Source organism: Macrosteles quadrilineatus, unplaced genomic scaffold, assembly GCF_028750875.1.
Source record: "Macrosteles quadrilineatus isolate MER2022 unplaced genomic scaffold, UCM_ALF_1.0 Scaffold_4__1_contigs__length_99947679, whole genome shotgun sequence".
NCBI lineage: Eukaryota > Metazoa > Arthropoda > Insecta > Hemiptera > Cicadellidae > Macrosteles > Macrosteles quadrilineatus.
Genome location: NW_026542597.1, coordinates 79,520,406 through 79,540,836, shown reverse-complemented (window position 1 = coordinate 79,540,836; position 20,431 = coordinate 79,520,406). Strand labels below are relative to the sequence as shown.

The 20,431-nt window shown below is 38.4% G+C and overlaps 2 protein-coding genes across 2 annotated transcripts in view; both read left to right on the top strand.

The window, feature by feature from the left end:
- The window catches only part of LOC128991483 (zinc finger and BTB domain-containing protein 41-like), a 278,309-nt gene that overhangs the window by 228,537 nt on the left and 29,341 nt on the right, over window positions 1-20,431 (top strand). The window lies entirely within an intron of this gene.
- Window positions 14,535-20,431, top strand: part of LOC128991484 (uncharacterized) — a 32,717-nt gene continuing 26,820 nt past the window's right edge. The window contains exon 1 of the mRNA XM_054414404.1: window positions 14,535-14,878. Within this exon, the coding sequence (XP_054270379.1) occupies window positions 14,839-14,878 (40 nt within the window). The 5' untranslated portion in view covers window positions 14,535-14,838. The remainder of the gene's footprint in view (window positions 14,879-20,431) is intronic.

Below are 20,431 nucleotides of genomic sequence, written 5' to 3'. Positions count from 1 at the left end.
TGTCTACAACATCTGATACTACGATTAAGTCAAGAAGAGTGTCAGACTCGGCTGCATGATGTGTAGGGTCAAGTGGGAGTATGTTAAAGTTACATGAGTCGAACAATGTAGTCAGTTGTCTGTATTCATAGTTTTCATTGGTTGAAAGAAGGTTAATATTGAAGTCCCCCATGATCAAGACATGACTGTATCCAAACAAACAATTTAAGAGAGCGTTTTCAAAATCCAATAGATTGCCTGCTCTAGGTGGACGATAACATACACATAACAGCAAATTCTCAGCCCCAGATAGGCTAACTTCAATAATTAAAAATTCCGGTTTTGCCGAGTACTCAGAGTTTGAGCAATTTACCAGTTTAAATTTGATTCCCTCCCTGATATAAACTGCAACACCGCCACCCTGCTTGCCAGTTCTGTCATTGCGCTGCAGAATATAACCAGGGAGGTTCACTTCCTGTGATGGAATACTTGGCTTCAACCACGACTCAGAAACTGCGATTAAATCAAAATCTTTGTATCTGAAAATCTCCTTCACCTCATCAATGTGCGCACGTAACGACTGAGCGTTGATGTGCGCCGCCTTTAGATGCTTGGGGAAAGGAGATAAGGAGTGAGAGAGATAGTCGGCGGTAGACAGTGGGTGCTGAGGGAGGGGTGAGGGGGGAGTGATAAGCCGGCCGGCGTGACGAGCACTAGGAGGACGTGGACTCGCTATCCCGGGTCCACGGGTCGCAGCGCCACGGCAGGCACATCGCAGGCGCGCATACACACCGCGATCACTGACACATTCACACACACACACATACACTTACTAAAAGTAAAAACAGACAACATAGTATTAAATTACAGAATTTTTTACACGTGCAACAATTTTGGCTCCTAAAAACAATGGTGATGAAGTTGTTGAAATATTAAATTAGGTATACTATCCAAAATGTGAGTAAATAGTGCAGTATAATTAATATGTACATAACGAAATAATATATGATTCTTCTTTAGTTTAACCAAACTTAATCGAACACTTATAAAAATAAAATAGTTTTCATGTTTATTTAAACAGATAAGACACAAAATAAATACTGAAAATAAATAATTACAATTAAACTAAATAAATGATTTGATGTAACATGAATAAAGTACTGCATGGTAATTGTTTTCCTCAAACATAAATTAACTGATAAAAATATACATACACATACACATGCATAACACGCATACATACACACACAAAATACATACATACATACACATAATATACATACATATTGTTATGATTTGTTTGGATACCAAAAATTAATTTAAAGTTCTCAATATAATATCTTAGTGCATTTAAAAAAAATACTATTGTTCATCATAATGGTAGAACCAGCCTATAGCATAAATAAAAATAAAATGTTATGAAACTAAAACATTCCTCTGAGATAAAAGTTTTAAACATAAAAATACCAGAATAAAACATTTTAAAGCTGGGGAAATTGCATTTTAAAACATTTCGTTACCACGGGATGAAAAAAAAAAAATTATAATTTCAAAAATAAAATAAAAATTAATAAATATATAAATAATGTTATTCAGATTATCTCATAAATACCAGTCAAGGCTAAATAAATAATGTTCTTATCTGGGTGAGCTGGTTGAGCTGGTTGTAGTGGGAATTAGCACCTCAGCCGGCAGGTCTTCTATGCGCGTTGCCACATTCTTCTTGCCATTTTTGACCCACAGCACCCTGCCGTCAAGCGTCCAGACGTTCTTGGCGCCGTACTTCGTCGCAACTTTCCGGTACAGCTCCAGGCGACGATGCGTAAGATCCTCTCTTATGGTGATGGATGTTCCTTTAAGTTTCTTCTTTAAGTTAAAAACTGACTGCCTCGTTCTGTAGTTGTTGAAACGAACAATAATCGGTCGTTGTTGGGCCAACTCGCCAGGCTCCAACTCCCGTTGTCGTCCAACACGATGTGACCGTGAAATTGCGTCCTTTGGCAAGTCAATTCCTAGTTTTTCCCGGCATAGTTGCACCACCAATGCATCGGTATCTTCGTCTGGAGTCTCTTCTACGCCGAAAACACGGATATTTTCCCGTCGCTGGTACTGCTCCAGCTCGTCGGTTCTGTCTTCAAGTCTGACGTTGACCTCCTTCAGCTTGCCTCGTAATTTATCAACCTCGTCTTGTAGTTGGAATATAGCCTCGTTAAATGTAGCCAGCGCCGCCTCCACTGCTACTCGCACGGCCTTCTCCACTGCCGTCTGTATTGCGGCGAGTAGCGCTGCGTCGACGTTATCGTTTCGACCGGCGGGCATTGTTGTTGTTGTTGTGGCTGACCTCTTCGATGTCGATGAGTTTGCGGGCGGGTCCGATAACGAACGTTGGAGATTGTCTTTACCGCCACTAGATAGCAGCACTGACTTGACCTTAGCACCGGATCGCAAGTTTGGTGGAGATCGAATCATGAAAAGTCTTTGAGGTTATGAAATATAAAATAACTGAACAACTTCTAATCTAAGTAGAACAAGAAAATAAAGTCAATAAATATAAAAAGAAACTAAAGAACAACTTGTAAACACACTTTAAAATAACAGACTTTAGATAAATATAAATAATTAAGCAAAATAAGCGGAGCCGAACTGACACACGTCTTCACTCCAACAAGCACATTCAAGCTTTTTTTATGTGGTTGATAGAATTTTTCTGGAAGAATGTTTCAATTTCCTTTGACACAAATTGAGGTCCGTTGTCTGTCATGATTTCACTTGGTAATCCATATCGACTAAACCAAGATCTTAATCGTTGAATGATTGTATAAGAGTTTGTTGTCTAAAGACAGTCCACTTCTGCCGACTTAGACAACGCATCAATACCTACCAACCACATAGATCCGTTGACTGGCCCTGCCAGATCAATGTGTACCCTTTCCCAAACTCTATCAGGTACATTCCAAGGATATAATGGTACTTCTTCCACATTATCTCTATTCTCTTGACAAGATGTACACTTCTTGATATAAACTTTGATATCTTTATCCATGTTGGGCCACCACACATAGTGTCGCGCAACAGACCTCATTGATGCAATACCAGGATGTCCTGCATGCAATATCTTCAGAACATCAGTTCTCATGCATTCTGGAACTACGATTCTTCCAAACCACAATAATATATCATCTTCAACATTCAATTCATCTTTTCTCTGTTTGTACGACTTTAACATTTCAGGAACAACAGAGGGCCATGTATTCCTCAATGAAAAGTTTTTTGCCATTCTAATAGCTTTATCTGTCAATGAATTTTGTTTTAAAAGGTCATAAGACATGATAGTGTTAACCTTATCAACATTCAAAAAACCAATGTGAGCCTCCTCAGGTTGATCTTCTTCAATCGGAAGTCTTGATAGAACGTCAGCACACACGTTATCTTCTCCTTTTCTGTACTCTATGTCATAGTTGTATTGATTCAACTGGATTGCCCACCTCACTAAACGGCTATTTACTACTTTTGGGAGATCTCGCATTTTCCCAAATATCCGTTGTAGAGGTTTGTGGTCGGTTACCAAAGTGAACTTACGACCATATACATATTGATGGAATTTCCTGAGTCCAAAGATAATAGCTAGTGCTTCTCTGTCGATATTTGAATATTGTTTTTCAGCAGGCAGTAGTTTGCGACTGCAAAAGCAATTGGTCTTTCTAGTCCATTTTCGAATCTGTGCATTAGTACACTTCCCAATCCATTTTCTGATGCATCACAGACCATTCATTACCAATGGTCTCATTTCTTCATATGGTACTACTGTGTCTTTACTTGATAGAATTTCCTTTACTCTTTTAAACGTCACCTCTTCTTGTTCAGACCATTTCCATTTAGAGTTAGTTCCAGTCAGCTTATGGAGATCACTACAAATGGCATGAAGTCCCGGAATAAATCGTTCATAGTAGTTAATAGAACCTAAAAATGATCGGAGTTCCTTGACATTAGTAGGTGACCGTACCTCTCGTATGGCTTTTATTTTTTCTTCAGTAGGATGTATTCCATTTCAGTCGATTGTATGTCCCAAGTAAGTTACTGACTCTTCAAAAAATTTGCATTTGCTAGATTTTGCTTTTATACCAGCTTCTTTCATTCGTTTCAAAACCTCTCTTAAATTTCTTAGATGTTCGTTCTTATTATTTCCAGTTATTATACTATCATCTAGAAGAACTCCAACCTGTGGTATTCCAGCTAAGAGTCTTTCCATATATCTCTGGAAAATACATGGGCTGGATGATATCCCAAAAGGTAAACGTTTGTATCTATAATAACCACTATGCGTTGCTATTACTAAATACTTTTGTAGGTAAGCATCTCGTAGGTCTATCTTAGAAAACTCTTGTCCACCTGCAACTTTATTTGTTAGTTCCTCAAATGTTGGAATAATAGCATTTTCTGGTACCAAATTTGGATTTGAAAATCTCCACAAATTCTTATTGAACCATCGTCCTTCTCTACGTTGACTGTTGGAGTGGCCCACGGAATAGCTGTAGTAGCAGGATCTACCTTTTCAATGATATCCTCATTGACAAGTCTTGCAAGTTCACTCTCAATTCGTTTTTTCAAGGGAAATGGAACCCTGCGTGCAGAAAAATGTTGGGGGTTTGCATCTTCATGAACGTGAATTCGTGCTTTATAACCCTTGATTTTCCCATGTCCTTCAGAGAATACATCTTCAAAGTCTTTTAGTACTTCCTTAACCCTCACATCATCCATCTTTCGTTGTTTTAGATTTTGCTTACATCTCACTTTACTAATAGTTACATCAGGAGGGAGTTCCATATTAAAAGCTAATATCCATGGTAAACCAAATAATGGTTTCTCATTTCCATTTACTACTGCTACTTTTAATCTACGTGTCTCATTACCTACTGAAACATTGACAAAACATTCACCAAGTATATCTAAAATATTGTTTCCATATGCCACGTATTTTTAATTAGTCTTGTCAAGTCGTGGTGAACCAATCTTCTCCCAAAGAGGCTTACCTATCATTGAGGCCCAAGCTCCTGAATCAAATTCCATGTTTGTAGCTACCTTATTTAACTTTAAATAAATACGTGCTTTACAAATATGTCTTCTTTCCTTATTAACATCGTTTATCCTCATGTCATGAGAGTCTGCTTCAGATTCTTCATCTCCTGATTTTTCATGCAAATTATTCACTCGTTTTTGCCGACATACCTTTGCAAAATGTCCCATTTTTTTACAATTCAAACACTGTTTTTGGTAGGCTGGGCATTTGCCAAATTCATGTTTTGTTCCACATCTACTACATGGATTATTTGTCTTTTCGTTATATTCCACTTCTCTCTTAGACCCCTTATTGTTTCTTCTTACTTGCGATACTTCCAACTCTTTATCGTTATTCTTGAATATCTCATGACGAGCTCTTTCCATTGAAGTGGCCAGTTCAAAAATATCTTCAGATGTTAACTTGTCACCATTTTCTTTTACACCATCAGGCCATCGTTGTCTAATTTCTACTTCAAACTCTGGAAAATTTATACCTCCTGCAAATCTGTCTCTTATTCTTTCATCAAACTTATTCTCATACTTGCAAAATTCTGCTAAATTTTTCAAACGTTTTACAAATTCTGAAAGGCTTTCACTATCTTCTCTGATGCATTTTTCAAACTCCATTCTAGCTGAAAATATAGTCTTTCTAGCTTTGTATACTGACCTGAAACCATTAACTAGTTCTGCCCACGTAGCCTGATGTACTTTCAAAGGCAGTAGAAAGTTTGAAATCTTTCTTAATGGTGCAGGACCCACATATGCAAGCAAAAGATCCCTTCGAGCATCCTCTGCTCTCTGAGAGTCTTTTCCGAATCCTTTTACCTTGCATAATAATAGAAAATGTGCTTCATAATCGTCCCACCTACTAGACTCATCATAGCTTTGACATTTGAACTTCTCTATCTTTGATTGTAATGTGTCTTCTTTAGTTTCATACTTCTCTTCTTCATTGAAATAACTATTTCTTCTTTTGGTTTGTTTACTCATCGTCGCCAATATAGAATTACACTAAATGATATTCAAAATACAAAAGAACCATTTTATTTAATTCTTACTTAAACACATCAATGTAAACAGAATATTTACTAACAAACTTAATAATAATAAATCAGCTGATGAATTAATCACTTACAGATTTAACTATCTAACAGCTTTGCCTCTTCAGTGAGTCCTGCGATGTAATGGGTTCGACAGCCTCTAGGTATCATTTTTCTCGAGACCTGCTGGACAAGCTTAACGAAGGAGTCATACATATCAGGTTGTGGAGGGATATTGGCGATTTCTCTGTCAATGATCTCCCTAAAACCCGTCCAGTCAGCCTTTTTGAAATTAAACCTGCACCTTATAGGAACAACTTCAGGTTTAACAACAGCACTAACGGTGCATACTATAGGTCTGTGTTGAGTTCGGGGAATCGGATCACCTACGGACTTTTCACACTGGGAGGCAATCCTGCTGCTCACAAAGATGTTGTCAGGGTTATAACCCCTCTTCCATCTACCGCTGTTAAAGGAGCAAGGGAACTTAGGATCGTGTATGAGCTGTAGGTCATTTGCCTCAGCCCAGGTTTCAAGTTTTGTCCCATTTTCACTTGTCTCTTTGACTTTTTGTATCCCCAAGCAATGCTCTGACAATTAAAATCCCCCAAGACGAAATTAATGTCATCATAGCATAGATTATCGGGCTCTGTAAATTCATACTGAGATTCGGGAGGCTTATACAAAGAGGTGACACTGTACTGTGGTGTCCTGACCGTTAGTATCTCAATATTGTTCCTCTCAGTAAGCGAAGCTGAGATGATGTCAATGTATGGCCTGGCAAAAACAGCACTACCATATTGATCACGAGGTCTCTCTAGAATCAGTCTCATTCCCTCTATATGTTGGGTCTAGGTTTTAAAATGCCCCGGTGTGTTTCTTGCACAAGGATGATTTCGCATTCGAACGTCTTGCACATATCAGACACTAATACTTCTTTGTCTCTCGATATTAATCGAGATTGTTACTAATGGCCTTGAAAAATACCGTTTAGGTAGATTCATTTTTTGAAGTCTTCCGGTTGTAGTAGGATTTGCCGCTGAGTTGTCAGCGTTGCCCAGGGTGCGCTCGATTGTGATGTCGTTCTTAGCGTGTAATGGTCACAATCTTCGGGGAGGCTCCTTCTGTGCACCCCCATATGTTGTATGTTTCTGTGTAGAACAATATATTAAGTAAATGGTGTTACCCTGTTAATGATTATATGGTATTGTATTAATAACAATTCAGTAAACCCCCCCCCCCCCCCCACAACTCATGATAATATGTAAACCCGCAACACCCGACCCAACCAAAACCAACCCTCCCTTCCCGAAAACCACAATCCAACCGTAGAACTATCCTCAATAAAACAAATACCACTCAACCCAGTGGTGTTACCCTGTTCTCAGTGGTGTTACCCTGTTAATGATTATATGGTATTGTATTAATAACAATTCAGTAAACCCCCCCCCCCCCCCCCCCCACAACTCATGATAATATGTAAACCCGCAACACCCGACCCAACCAAAACCAACCCTCCCTTCCCGAAAACCACAATCCAACCGTAGAACTATCCTCAATAAAACAAATACCACTCAACCCAACCACAACCGGCAGTAGTGGCAGAATAGCGCTTCGTTATTACACACTCTCTCGTTATTTACACGTCTCTGCTACTGCTGCTATCCTTTCCCTGGCTGAAGAGGACTAAGTCCTAAAACAGCCTCAGTCCAGTAGGGTTTCAGCTCTCTGGATTGGAACGTCACGAAGAACGAGAACGGACAAAACCACCAAAGGTGTGGAAGATGGCGCTGGTGACACACGCTGAAGCCGCTTATAATTTAACTAAAAAAACATGTGAAGATTAATTTAACATTATTTAAAGGACATCACAAATAAGTTTTTATATGGTATGGGTGGCCTGGTCGAAATCTGCACTGCTGTCACTATGATTGGAAATCTTATGACCCATTGCTCTAGATCTAGACCTCCATACAGCATAGCAGCCAACGAGAAATATATAGCAAGCACCACGTGAACGAACACACAATTTAAAACTAAAAATACAAATACCTAACAAGAGTCGGGGAAAATCCAAGTGGCAGCGTGACGATTGACCTGGCACAGCATAACTAGAACACTGAAACTGGCTGGTTCAACTTTGTGACCTGGTTTCCACTAGCCAAATCCAAAATCTCCGAGGTTTACAACGAGCTTTTGTATTTGGGACTACTCAATATGTGCCATACGGAAACTGGAAAGCTGATTAAAAAGCGCTTAAAATCAAATCCAGTTATATTTTTTTTAAGAAATCTCAAAATAACTTTAGTCATTAACTATGCATAGGTCAATATTAATATTATATTTTTTCATAATATTTGTATAGAATACATACTGAAGTTTACCAATTTCTAAATTAAGGTTCTTAAATTTGATCCCGATATTTAAAAAATTTAATAAATTTATCACTTGGAAATTAAGTTTAAAGAAGATACAATAATTTTAGTTGAAAAATGTGTTATCTAAAGTTAACAACGTCTTGATTTGTTCAATTTAATACCTTGTTTCCTTTGGCCTGAGTCAAGGCCTACCTTAATTGAGCGGAGCGAGCGAAGCTCTTATACGTTGACTCTTATGCATTTCGTAATACGCAAACTCCTCCTAGACGGCTAAACCAATCGTTTTCCAATTTTGCATGGTGATAAATACTATATCAGTGAGTGCCAACTCACCGTATCATATGGCGTTTAAAAAGTCTCTCAGGAATCAGCCCCACTGGGTCTCAAAGTTTCAATGTAATCCTTATGGAAGCAGTATTTGACACATAAACAAAGACATAATATTGATCAGCTGTTGACTTTTGAATGCAGTAAATAAAGAAATAGCTGATAGGATTATTCCACAGATATTAAACCAGAAATGGTATGGATCATAAATATAATCAAATGACGACACTAGCTTGAGGTACGTGACGTATAAAGTGGTGAAGGAATTAGTAAAGGTGAACAGTCTGGAGTGTGGAAACTGTTTATGACGATTAGATTAAGGTATCTGCAATCCTAAAATTCTATAGGAAGGGAGAAAAACCGGTCCAGGACGTAGGAAGTGGTGAAGGAAGTAGTAAAGGCGAGCTTTTCGGGGTGTGGAATCTGTTTATGACAATTAGATTAAGGTATTTGCAATCCTATGATGCTATGGGAAAGGAGGCAAACAGGTCCGTGACGTTAAAAGTGGTAAAGGAAAGTAGAAAGGCAAGCAGTCTAGACTGTGGGAACTGTTTGTGACGATTAGATTAAGGTATCTGCAATCTGCAATACTAAAATACTATGAGAAGGGAGGGAAATAGGTGCGCGGCGTAGGAAGTGGTGAAAGAGGTGGTCAATGCGAGCTGTCAGAGTGTGTGAACTGTTTATGACGATTAGAGTATCTGCAATCTTAAAATACTATGGAAAGGGAGGGAATTAGGTCCGTGACGTAGGAAGTGGTGAAGGAAGTATTAAAGGCGAGTTGTTCGGAGTGTGGGATCTGTTTATGGCCAATAGATTAAGGTATCTACAATCCTAAAATGCTGTGGGAAGGGACGAAAACAGGTCCAGGGGGATTAACGTCCTTTCCACCAACGCACGCACACTCGCAAGCAGGGCCTTACCTACCCCACGGTGCGTGACCCATGTGTGTGTGTGTAGGTGTGTCTCTGTGTGTGTGAGGGCTGTAATCCCTTAGAGTCCTCCGGCTACCTCACGGACTATAAAATACTATGGGAAGGGAGGAAAACAGGTGCGCGACGTAGGAAGTGGTGAAGGAAGTGTGGAAACTGTTTATGACGATTAGATTAAGGTATGTACAATCCTAAAATGCTGTGGGAAGGGAGGAAAACAGGTCCGCGATGTAGGAAGTGGTGTAGGAAGTAGTAAAGGCGAGCTGCTCGGAGTGTGAAAACTGTTTATGACGATTAGATTAAGGTATCTACAATCCTAAAATTCTGTGGGAAGGGAGGAAACCAGGTCCGCATCTTAGGGAGTGGTGAAGGAAGTAGTAAAGGCGAGCTGTTCGGAGTGTGGGAACTGTTCATGATGATTAGATTAAGGTATCTACAATCTTAAAATGCTATGGAAAGAGGGGGAAATGGGTCCGCGACGTAGGAAGAGGTAAAGGAAGTAGTAAGGTGACCAGTGTGGAGTTCAGGAACTATGGAAACCGTTTATAGCAGTTGGATTAATGTATCTGCAATGCTGAAATGCCATGAGAAGGGATGGAAGTATGCCCACAACATAGGAAATGATGAAAGAAGTAGTAAAGGCTAGCAGTGTGGAGTGAGGGGAATGTTTGTGGCAATTAGATTAACGTGTCTAAATTACTAAAATGCTATGGAAAGTGATGAAACAGGTCCACGTAGGAAGTGGCTTAGGAAGTAGTAAAGTATGAGCATAGTGTGAGAACCACATAGTCACATAGTCGCCATTGTTACGTAGGTACTTATTGAATTAAATAATTATAACACATAATTGTAAGAAGTAAAAATAATGTCTTGTTTTTATTCATTTCTCAAACTTAGAATTGTAAATATTAAAATGCTATGGGAAGAGAGGGAAACAGGTCCAGGACGTAGGGGGTGGCTACTGAATCCGCCAAAATGGTAGAATCTGAAACTGTAAGGGTTGATTTCTAGACTATCACTAGCTGGAACTGTAGCGCGCTATTTGAGAAAAAGCTAATGACTATCCCAGAGGTTTTAAACTTAAAATGTAAATACAGGCTTCCGAAAAGGCCTAAAATGACATATCTGTGTTTTTACTCTTCTTCATTACAAAAACAATGTGTAGCCAAACTAATTACCCTATATTATTTAAACCCACGCAAATGTTGTTGTCTTCTTTTTAAACTGTAGATTAAAACGATTAGGAAGCAGGAGTCGACACATATTTTCGATACATGCAATCGTTTACAATCGAAATTTACAACTGAGTTGACAACAAAACAGCTGATTTTTATTCCATAGAGGCTAAAACAGATTTTAATTCCCTAAAGAGAAAAAATGTTACTTTAGACCAGCAAAGCATGCATTAAAACGACTGTTTTTAATGCAGTATGACAAAAACAATATAATATGAACCCTTGATGACTCCGCTCAATTTTATGGATGCCTCTGCGAACGCCACCTAGTTTAAATACCCCCCACCGCAGCAAACCTGCAGACTAAGCGAATTTCCACTTGTCTGATTACATTTTTAATAAAATATTTCCATAAATAAGACATATTTATTCCCAATTTAAATAGCATTAGATTTAACGAGTGCTTAGGTTTGCTGCTACGGGGAAGGTAAAAAGTGTTTTTTTGACCAAACGTCAATAGTATAGTATGAAGTAAACAAATTTGCCAAATTATATCAACATAATATCCATAAACAATTAAACTACAACAGTTTTCATTTTCTCCATAATAATAACATGGGAATTTTAAATTTACACTTTTTTAATAACCATAAAACCCCGTTCCCATAGTCCGATCATGCTGGTTCGTAAACTCGTTCAAATAAATGTAGGTTTACACGTTTATACCAAATTTAATCAAAATCGGATAATTTTTGTTCGAGTTATCGGGCTAATTAATGGACACACACACACATATATATGAATTTGAACGGATGGTGTTTTTGGCCTCTAGGGACCTCAAAAGGAAAAAGTAAATCCGTCCCTGGTCCTTTCTTACCATGAGACCTACGCTAATAGCTTTGGACCTACCTATAATATGGGGAATTCGCTAATAAAAATAAAATCTTTCGAATAGGCATAAGGCAGGCCCGCACCACCCGCAGGGCCGTCCCTAGGGTTAGCGGCGCCTGGGGCAAATGTGGTCGGCGTGGACGGCGTTATCATCGTTATGACTCGCGGTCACAGCGGAATCGTCGGTATGACTCGCGGTCACAGCGTGATCGTCAGTATGACTCGCGGCCACAGCGTGATCGTCGGTATGACTCGCGGTCACAGCGTGATCGTCGGTTTGACTCGCGGTCACGGCGTTATCATCGGTATATATGACTCGCGGTCACGGTGAAATCGTCGGTATGACTCGTGGTCACGGCGCGATCGTCGAAATGACTTCGGCTCCTGCGTTCGTGGAATTACCGTGAACATCTCTCGTGATATCAGCGTCATTTTCACTCGCGAAGCATCAAAATTGCCGATGATCGAATCAAATCCCGTCCCGAAAAATTCCAGAATCAAATTAAATCCCGTCCCGAAAATCGGGAATATTTTTTTCCCGAAAATTTCCCGAAATTTCGGAACCCGTGCGTTGATACCAGTAGCCGCTGCGCGGCGCCCCCTTAGCCGCGGCGCCCCCCCCCCCAGCTACGGCGCCCGGGGCAGCTTGTCCTGGTTGCCCCCCCCCCCTTCGGACGGCCCTGACCACCCGAGCCAGAGGCGCTGCTAAATTGCTATACTAATCACCTGATCACTATGTACACTGAAGTGAAAATTACTATCCTGTAATCATTTTTATGTTTTGGCGACTTAAATCATGCGTATGTGTATCGTGTATACGTTGCTTTAATTTAATAAATTTAAGGACATACATATTTGGACCGGCAATTGTTTTACTTTGAAAGTACATTTTTTTAAAGAATGAACTGATATTTTTGAGCGGAGCGAAGTGAAGCAAGTGAAGCTCTTTATACTACAGTCCTGCTTTTGTTTTACAAATAGGTACTCCTCCTGAACGGCTGAAGTGATCCGCACAAAATGTAGAACAATCATAGTAACCAACCATGGGTAGGTATAATTATGAAATATGGTACAAATCGGACCACAGAGCTTTTCCTTACGTGAATTTGAACTTTTGGAAATTTAACATGGGGCCTTATGGGTTAATATTGGTTGCCATCATCGATCTTTAATATTACTACCGTATATATTTTAATATTACTGTAATAATATGCTATAGTAATAATAGAGGTCGATGGTTGCCATATGGCATTATTTACGAGAACATTTTTTTACAGCATTTATTTCTGGTTTATTTTATACATTATTCACAGAAGTGAAGTGTTAACAAAATAAACAATAAATTAACAATAATAACATCGTGGGTTCGCTCAGACCTGAGACACCCTGTATTCCTGTAACATAATTAATAGAGAAATATAATATTTAATCTTCTTTAGGCTTCATTCATCCAATAGATCTTGAGGAAGCCTTCGATGTAGCCTCCTGTACTCAGTTGCTTCACCAAGATGAAAAGTGACACCAGCAGGAACATTGTTTAAAAATTTCAGAAATTTTGATGTGGTTTTTTCAATTAAGGCCGAGATAGACTCCACTCCTAGCTCTTCATGTATGTCTGTTTCTAACAAACCAGGGAGCATTTACCGATATTCTTAGAATTTTGTTTTGAATCACTTGAATTTTGGAGAGTTTGTTTTTTTGATATGGCCAATCCCCAGATAGGAGATGCATATGTAATCAAGGGCCGAATTATTGATTTGTAGATTAGAACTGTACAAGCTGGCTTCAGAGTAGATTTCCTATTGATTAAAGGGAAAAGCTTTGCGGCGTGCATAACCTTGGGACAGTTTTAGCGAATTTCCCATATGTGAGTAATAATTTGGTATACCATAATTATGTGAATAAAATAAAATGCCCATTTGCAGTATCGAAACTCAATGGTACATTTGGTTCACGTAAATTAATTGTCCACTTGCAGGATCCAAAACAATGGTCTATTTGTCAAATGGACCGGACCAATCCAAAACGATGGTCCATTATTTGTCAACTGGACCATTGTTTTGGATCCTGCAAGTGGACAATTCATTTTCGTGAACCAAATGTACCATTGAGTTTCGATACTGCAAATGGGCATTTTATTTATGCCCGAGTTTATGCGAATCGGTAAAAAATCAGTTTCCACAACTCACCTAAAACGCACTTCCTGAAATGTGAAACTGTACAAAGAGTGGTTTTAGAAAAGTATTGGATTAATAAGCTAGCTCCGCTCAATAATGCAAATAGACAACTAAACTGCATTGTACACCTAGTTTCGATACCTATATTCTTGAAATTATGTATATAAAACATTTCGAAATTACCTCTTCCTCTTTGTATTAAACATTAGAGTCAATTTTCCACTATCCTCCTAGCAGACAATTTTATTTCGAAGTCTGCTCTAGTCTGCAGTCGCAATCGCCGAGAACCGGTTTCATTCAAATCAAAGTGAAAGCATTTCAACAAAACAGCTGGTTCTATGAAAAGAGCGGTTTTAAACAAAGAAAGAACGAAGAAGACAGTGTTTGCGCTGCGCGTCCCAAACCCAAAAAACTACATACTACAACTACTTGCTACTACTTTTTGTAGTTTGAGCGCGTCCGTCCGTCCGTGTCCGGGCTCGTCCTCTCTTCTCCCATCCCATCCGGCATCCATCCTCGTTCGTGCGTGGCCGTGGCCGTGTACGTGCAGTGCTTTCCGTGAGTGAATTGAGTGAAATCGTGCATTGCATTCCCAATTGCGAGTCGCGAGTCGCGACTCTGTAGTCTCTACTGTGGAGGCACAGACTTTATATAATACTTTAATGGTTTCTGTTGTCTGTGGTAGAGGTAGACCGAAGAGCCGAAATGTGGTAAATAAATAATTAATAAAATAAAATGCAGGGCAGGAGGAGCAGGACGCAGCAACTCAGCATTCAGCAAGGCTATATTTAATTTCGGTTCATTGAAAGTTTGCGGAAGCTAGTTACATCCACTTTTATATTTGTTTAACGAGTGCAAGTTGAAAGTTAAGTGACACGGAAATGGAGGAGAAATACGGGAATAAGATTCATTTGAATCTAGGTGAGTTGCCTCAAGTAGAAAGTTGACCTAGGCCCTAAGTTAATATACTAGCGTCTCTTGGTCCTGGTCAAAAACCGATGAGAATCTGCGAAGAAGTAAAGGGTTGTGGAAGAGCCCCTCACGCCGACCTAAGAAACATTATAAAATTAATTATATAATTTTTTAGTTGCATTAGCCTACCATTTAACCCTCCAAGTGTCTCTAGTTTTATACCTATATCATTTTGTATGGAAAATTATGGGCTTCAATGTAACAATCGGCATTAAGCTATCTTTGTAAAATTTTGTTTTAGAAACAAGTATTAACAACAAAATGTTACAAACATTTTGTTCCAAACCCCAGTGTAAACGGGGCTTTAAGCAAAATGTTGATATCCAACTCCATTAAGTTATAATTATCGTAGGCATACAATCAATCAATCAATCGTTGAGATGGGGACGCCACCTAGGTGCGTATTTTAACCCAAATATGAGTGAAGTATGAGTGTAGAATGGTGTGTGATGACCTGTGTAGCTTTGTTACCGACTAAGATCAGCGGTTTCATTAGTCAGGATCATTTATTTAAAGCCCAATGATCAGGAACAGCTGGGCCCAGTTTCGAACCATCAAAAAGCTACTGACTTTTCTCAGGATCGAACCGGCGACCTTTTGATTGCTAGGCGAGCACTATAACCACTCAGCTACCCAGCAAGTTTAGTTAGGGTAGCCTAAGTTAATAGTTATTGATCAAATTAATAAGTTAGTTATGGTACTTTAATGTGTCTATAATATGATGGAGGCGGATGTAAAATATTCTCTAATACTAAGTAGTATTCATAGCAGTGAAGGCCAGTTGAGCGGAGCGATCATGTTTCATGGTTTTTAATAAAGCAATACCGTAAATGAAAAATGTTTACCTATAGCCTAGATATAAGTTAATACAAAGTACAAATGTTCCCACACTCCGCACTGCTAGCCTTTACAAATTCCTTCACCACTTCCTACGTCGTGGAGCTGTTTCCCTTCCCATAGCATTTTTTTAGGATTGCCGATACATTGATCTAACTGCCACAAATGGTTCCCACACACCACACTGCTCGCTTTTACTACTTCCTTCACCACTTCCTACGTCGTGGACCTCTTTCCTTACCTTTCCATAGCATTTTAGGATTGCAGATACATTATTAACTGCCATAGATGGTTTGCAACCTCCGCACTACCAGCCTATACTACTTCCTTCACCACTTCCAACGTGTGGACCTGTTACCCTCCTTTCTCATAGCATTTAAGTATTACCGGCTCATTAATCTAACTGCCACCAATGGTTCCCACACCCCACACTGCTTGCCTATATTACTTATTCCTTCATCACTTCCCACATCAAGGACCTGCTTATTCCCTCGCTTCCCATAGGTAGCATTTTAGTATTGCAGATAGGCCTACATTTATGTAGCCACAAACGGTTCTCACACTCCAGACTGTTCGCCTTTAGTTCTTCCTTCACAACTTCCTTTGTCGTGGACTTGTTTTCTGTTATGTTAGGGTATGTGATTTCTCTTGTACTGTCAAATATTTCATCAGCTGTTTTATTTTTTAAGACTGTTTTGTGTAGCCTATGTAATGTTTACAGTTTAGTGTTAAATACTCTCATTTAAAATGTAGCAGATTTCTAAGTTGAATAAAACCATATAAATTTGGTTTCTAAACAGTTCTTTTCACAGGCTAACAATTTTCACAGGCCTCGCAATATTCAATTCAATACAGAAATGTAGTAAAATACTTGGTACCGTCAAATGGGGCTACTTTGAACATGGGGGCTACTTTGAACAAAAACACTAAAATTATAAAATCATGATTTTTACTATGTTAGAACTGAAAAAAAAATTGAAAAAATTCCCTATTGTAGTTTGTACCTTTTAGTAATGTATTAAATACAATTTTTAAAAAAGGAATTAATTTTTTCAAATTTTTATATATACATAAAACGAACCCTATTTTTTGCGTTTTTTTATGTGTTTAAAATTGTGTCTGTCTCCGGTCACAAAATGAATATTTTTTAACACAGCATTTTTTTTAGGAATATTTTATTGATTTTTAACCTAGTCCTTAAATTTCAAGAAGCTATTTATAAAATAAAAAATAGTAAATTTTTTAAAAATTACCTCTGCCTTTTTTATGTAAAATGGGGCTACTTTGAACGCTATTATTTTTGGGGGCTACATTGAACCTCATTACAGTCTGTCTCTACTGTCCTTTTTTGTAGCTAAATCATGTGTTCTTCTGTTTGTTTTTCATTCAAACATAACCTACAAATACCATGTGCAACATTCACATTGTGTTTTTATATCTGATTCAGGTTAAGTTTGTTTGTCTCAGTTAAGTTGTTATTAAATTAGGACAGTTTTGTAAACAAGTAACAATAATGGTTAGAACATATAAAAAGAAAGTGGGTGCAAGATCTTACAGAAATTACAGTGATGAACAGTTGCAAGAAGCAGTCAAAAAGGTTGCAAGTGGTGAGGTTAAGTTTAGGGATGCAGTCAAGCAGTATAAAGTGAGTACAGGTACACTTGTAAAATATGTTAGAGCATTTAAGCAAGCTGTAAGGGATCGTCAGGCAGAATCCCAAGTTGAATCTCAAGATGAAAATTCCGAACAGGAAGGGGAACAGATTGAGTTTATTGTGAAGAGAAAGAAATCTGGCCACCCAGTAATTTTAAGTAGTGAAGATGAAGCGTTAATAGTCGACAATCTCATTGTATTAAGTGAATGGGGATACCCGCTTGACATATTTCAATTGAGATGCCTTACTAAATCTTATCTAGATGCCCGTGGTCTCACAATACGGGTATTCAAGGACAATCTACCAGGAAGAGACTGGGCACTGTCTTTTTTAAAAAGACACAAACATATCTTAACCCAAAGGATGTGTCAGAACATCAAAGCGAAGAGGGCCAAAACTTCACGGGAAGATATTGAGGAATATTTCGCTAATCTGACAGAAACTTTAGCTGGAGTTCCAAATGGGAATATCCTAAACTATGATGAAACTAATTTGGTAAATGATCCCAAAAACAGGAAAATGATTTTTAAGACTAAGGTTAAAAGGCCTGAAAGAGTCATTAACTACACAAAGTCGGCTTTTTCTGTAATGTTTGCTGTTACAGACTCAGGCGTAACACTACCACCTTATGTTGTATATAAATCGGAGGCAATTTGGAACACGTGGACCGAGGGAGGTCCCCCCGGAGCAAGATATAATCGTACAAAAAGTGGGTGGTTTGACGAAGTGACATTTAGGGATTGGTTTTTCACAGTAGTCGTCCCTTGGGCAAAATCTCGGCAAGGCCCAACTGTCGTCATTGGAGATAATCTATCTTCTCACTTTTCAGCAGATGTTTTAAAAAAGTGCAAGAAATACAAAATAACATTTTGTTGTTTACCAGCAAATACGACACATCTTACACAACCCTTAGATGTTGCTTTTTATGCGCCTCTGAAAAAGCATTGGCGAGCAATCCTCGAAGAGTGGCGTATTACAGCTGGTAGGCACATCGAAAGTCTTCCGAAGGAAGTATTTCCTAAGCTATTAAAGAAACTAATGGTTGCCCTGGAACCAAAAGCAGAAAACAACATCAAGGCAGGATTTGCAAGTACAGGCATCAGACCTTTAAATCCGCAACATGTGCTTGATAAGTTACCATTTCCGGCACAAGTACCCAATATTGCAGTTCCAGGACCTGCAACCCCCGAAGTTGCAGGCTGTAGTGGAACCTCGTCACTTAAACCTGGTACCTCAACCAGTAGTAGTATTTCTCAAACTGTAAGTGACAGTTCTGTGACACCACCCAGAGTAATGGAAAATGTTGTTGTAAGTTTGTTGAGCAAAATGCGTAGTGGTCCAACAACAAAAACCTCCAAAAGGGCAAATTTGTTTGTTAAAGCTGGCCGTAGCATTAGCTACGAAGAATATGAGCAGGCAACGAAACAGAATCCTGCAAACACTACCAAAGCCAAATCAAATGAAAAACAGGACAGGAAAAAAAAGAAACCAACTCGTGACTCTTCATCTAGCGGGAGCTCCGATGGCCACGAGTCAGATATACCATCGGATGTAGAATCGTTCATGGACGTTTCCTTACTCGGCTCTGACCCAGAAGAGGAACCTGAGGTGCAACCTGTGAAGGTATCAAGTTGGGTTATTGTTGAATATGCAATGAAAAAAAGCAAGAAACACTTCGTGGGACAAGTCACAAACATTACCGAAGATGGATTCAGAGTAAAATTCACACGGCAAGCTCTTGGCGGTTTTATATGGCCAGAGCAGGAGGATTATGACAACATTCCTGAACAAGATGTTCTCCAGGTTTTGCCAGAACCCACTACCAACAACAGGGGTATCATGAAATTCAGCAGAATTTCATTTGCTGGGTTGAACTTACAATAAGGCAAACCTGTGTTTCTTGTAAATATCCTGTAAATAGTGAAATTTAGTGATGTGTTAAAAAAAAACTATGAACAATGTGTTAGTTATATATTTTTTTCTTATAAATAAAGTCTTTTAACATTATTTTGCTGATTACTTATCAAGATTAAAGTGACAAGAAACCCTCATTTTATTTAGTTGAAACCTTCAGGACATTTCAGGTACGTTGCTGTGTTTTCTCGAAAAAAAAAAAATTTTGTTTTGTTCCAAACTATTTTGTATTATATATTAAATTGTTCAGAATAACCCCCTCTTTTAAGTTATGTATCAGTTATAGCCCCCAGCCTAATAACATAGCTGCCTCTATGCTTTTAGTATGGTGTATCAAAGTAGCCCCATCTATGGGGCTACTTTGAACGGCCATATTTGAATTTTTTTTCAAGGTAAATCAAATTGCAAATTTTTTTTGTGTAAGATATTTTGATAGTACAAACCTGTGCCATGGTTAAAAAAAATAATTCATCTCAAAAAGTTCTTTAGTATAACAAATGTTTAACAAAATATGTGTTTTTCGTATCAAAGTAGCCCCATTTGACGGTAAGTAAAATGTAGTAAGCCTACCTAGCAGATGCATTTTCACAAGTTTCATCTTCCATCTCTTAGCTTTTAGCCGTTTATCTTGATCTTGCAATAATCTTGCAAGTAGAAGTTGAACTATCTTACACTTTTAACCCTTCCTAGACAGCCATAATATAATATGCTACAGACAACAAAATAAAAAAAATAATAAAAAAATACAAATTATCTTTTTTACATCTGTAATTTGAATAGAATGTTCTAAATAGTTGATCTATGCAACACTTTAGACCAAAATACTTTTTTCTTACTTTATTTTGTTTTTCTTAAAAGTTATTTTTGGTGAACATTTTTTATTCCTCTAGAAAAACATTCCTAGTACATTGGTTAAAGATATATAATTGAATAAAAGACCGTTTTTACTAGGATTAATGTTGTTATATATAATAAACTGTAACAATAGATGTCATAATAATCGGTGGATATATCCGCCTACCGTCCACAAATCCAAAATAGATAGGCGGATATATGCCTCTACCGTTCACTATGCACAAAATGATAGCGGATATATC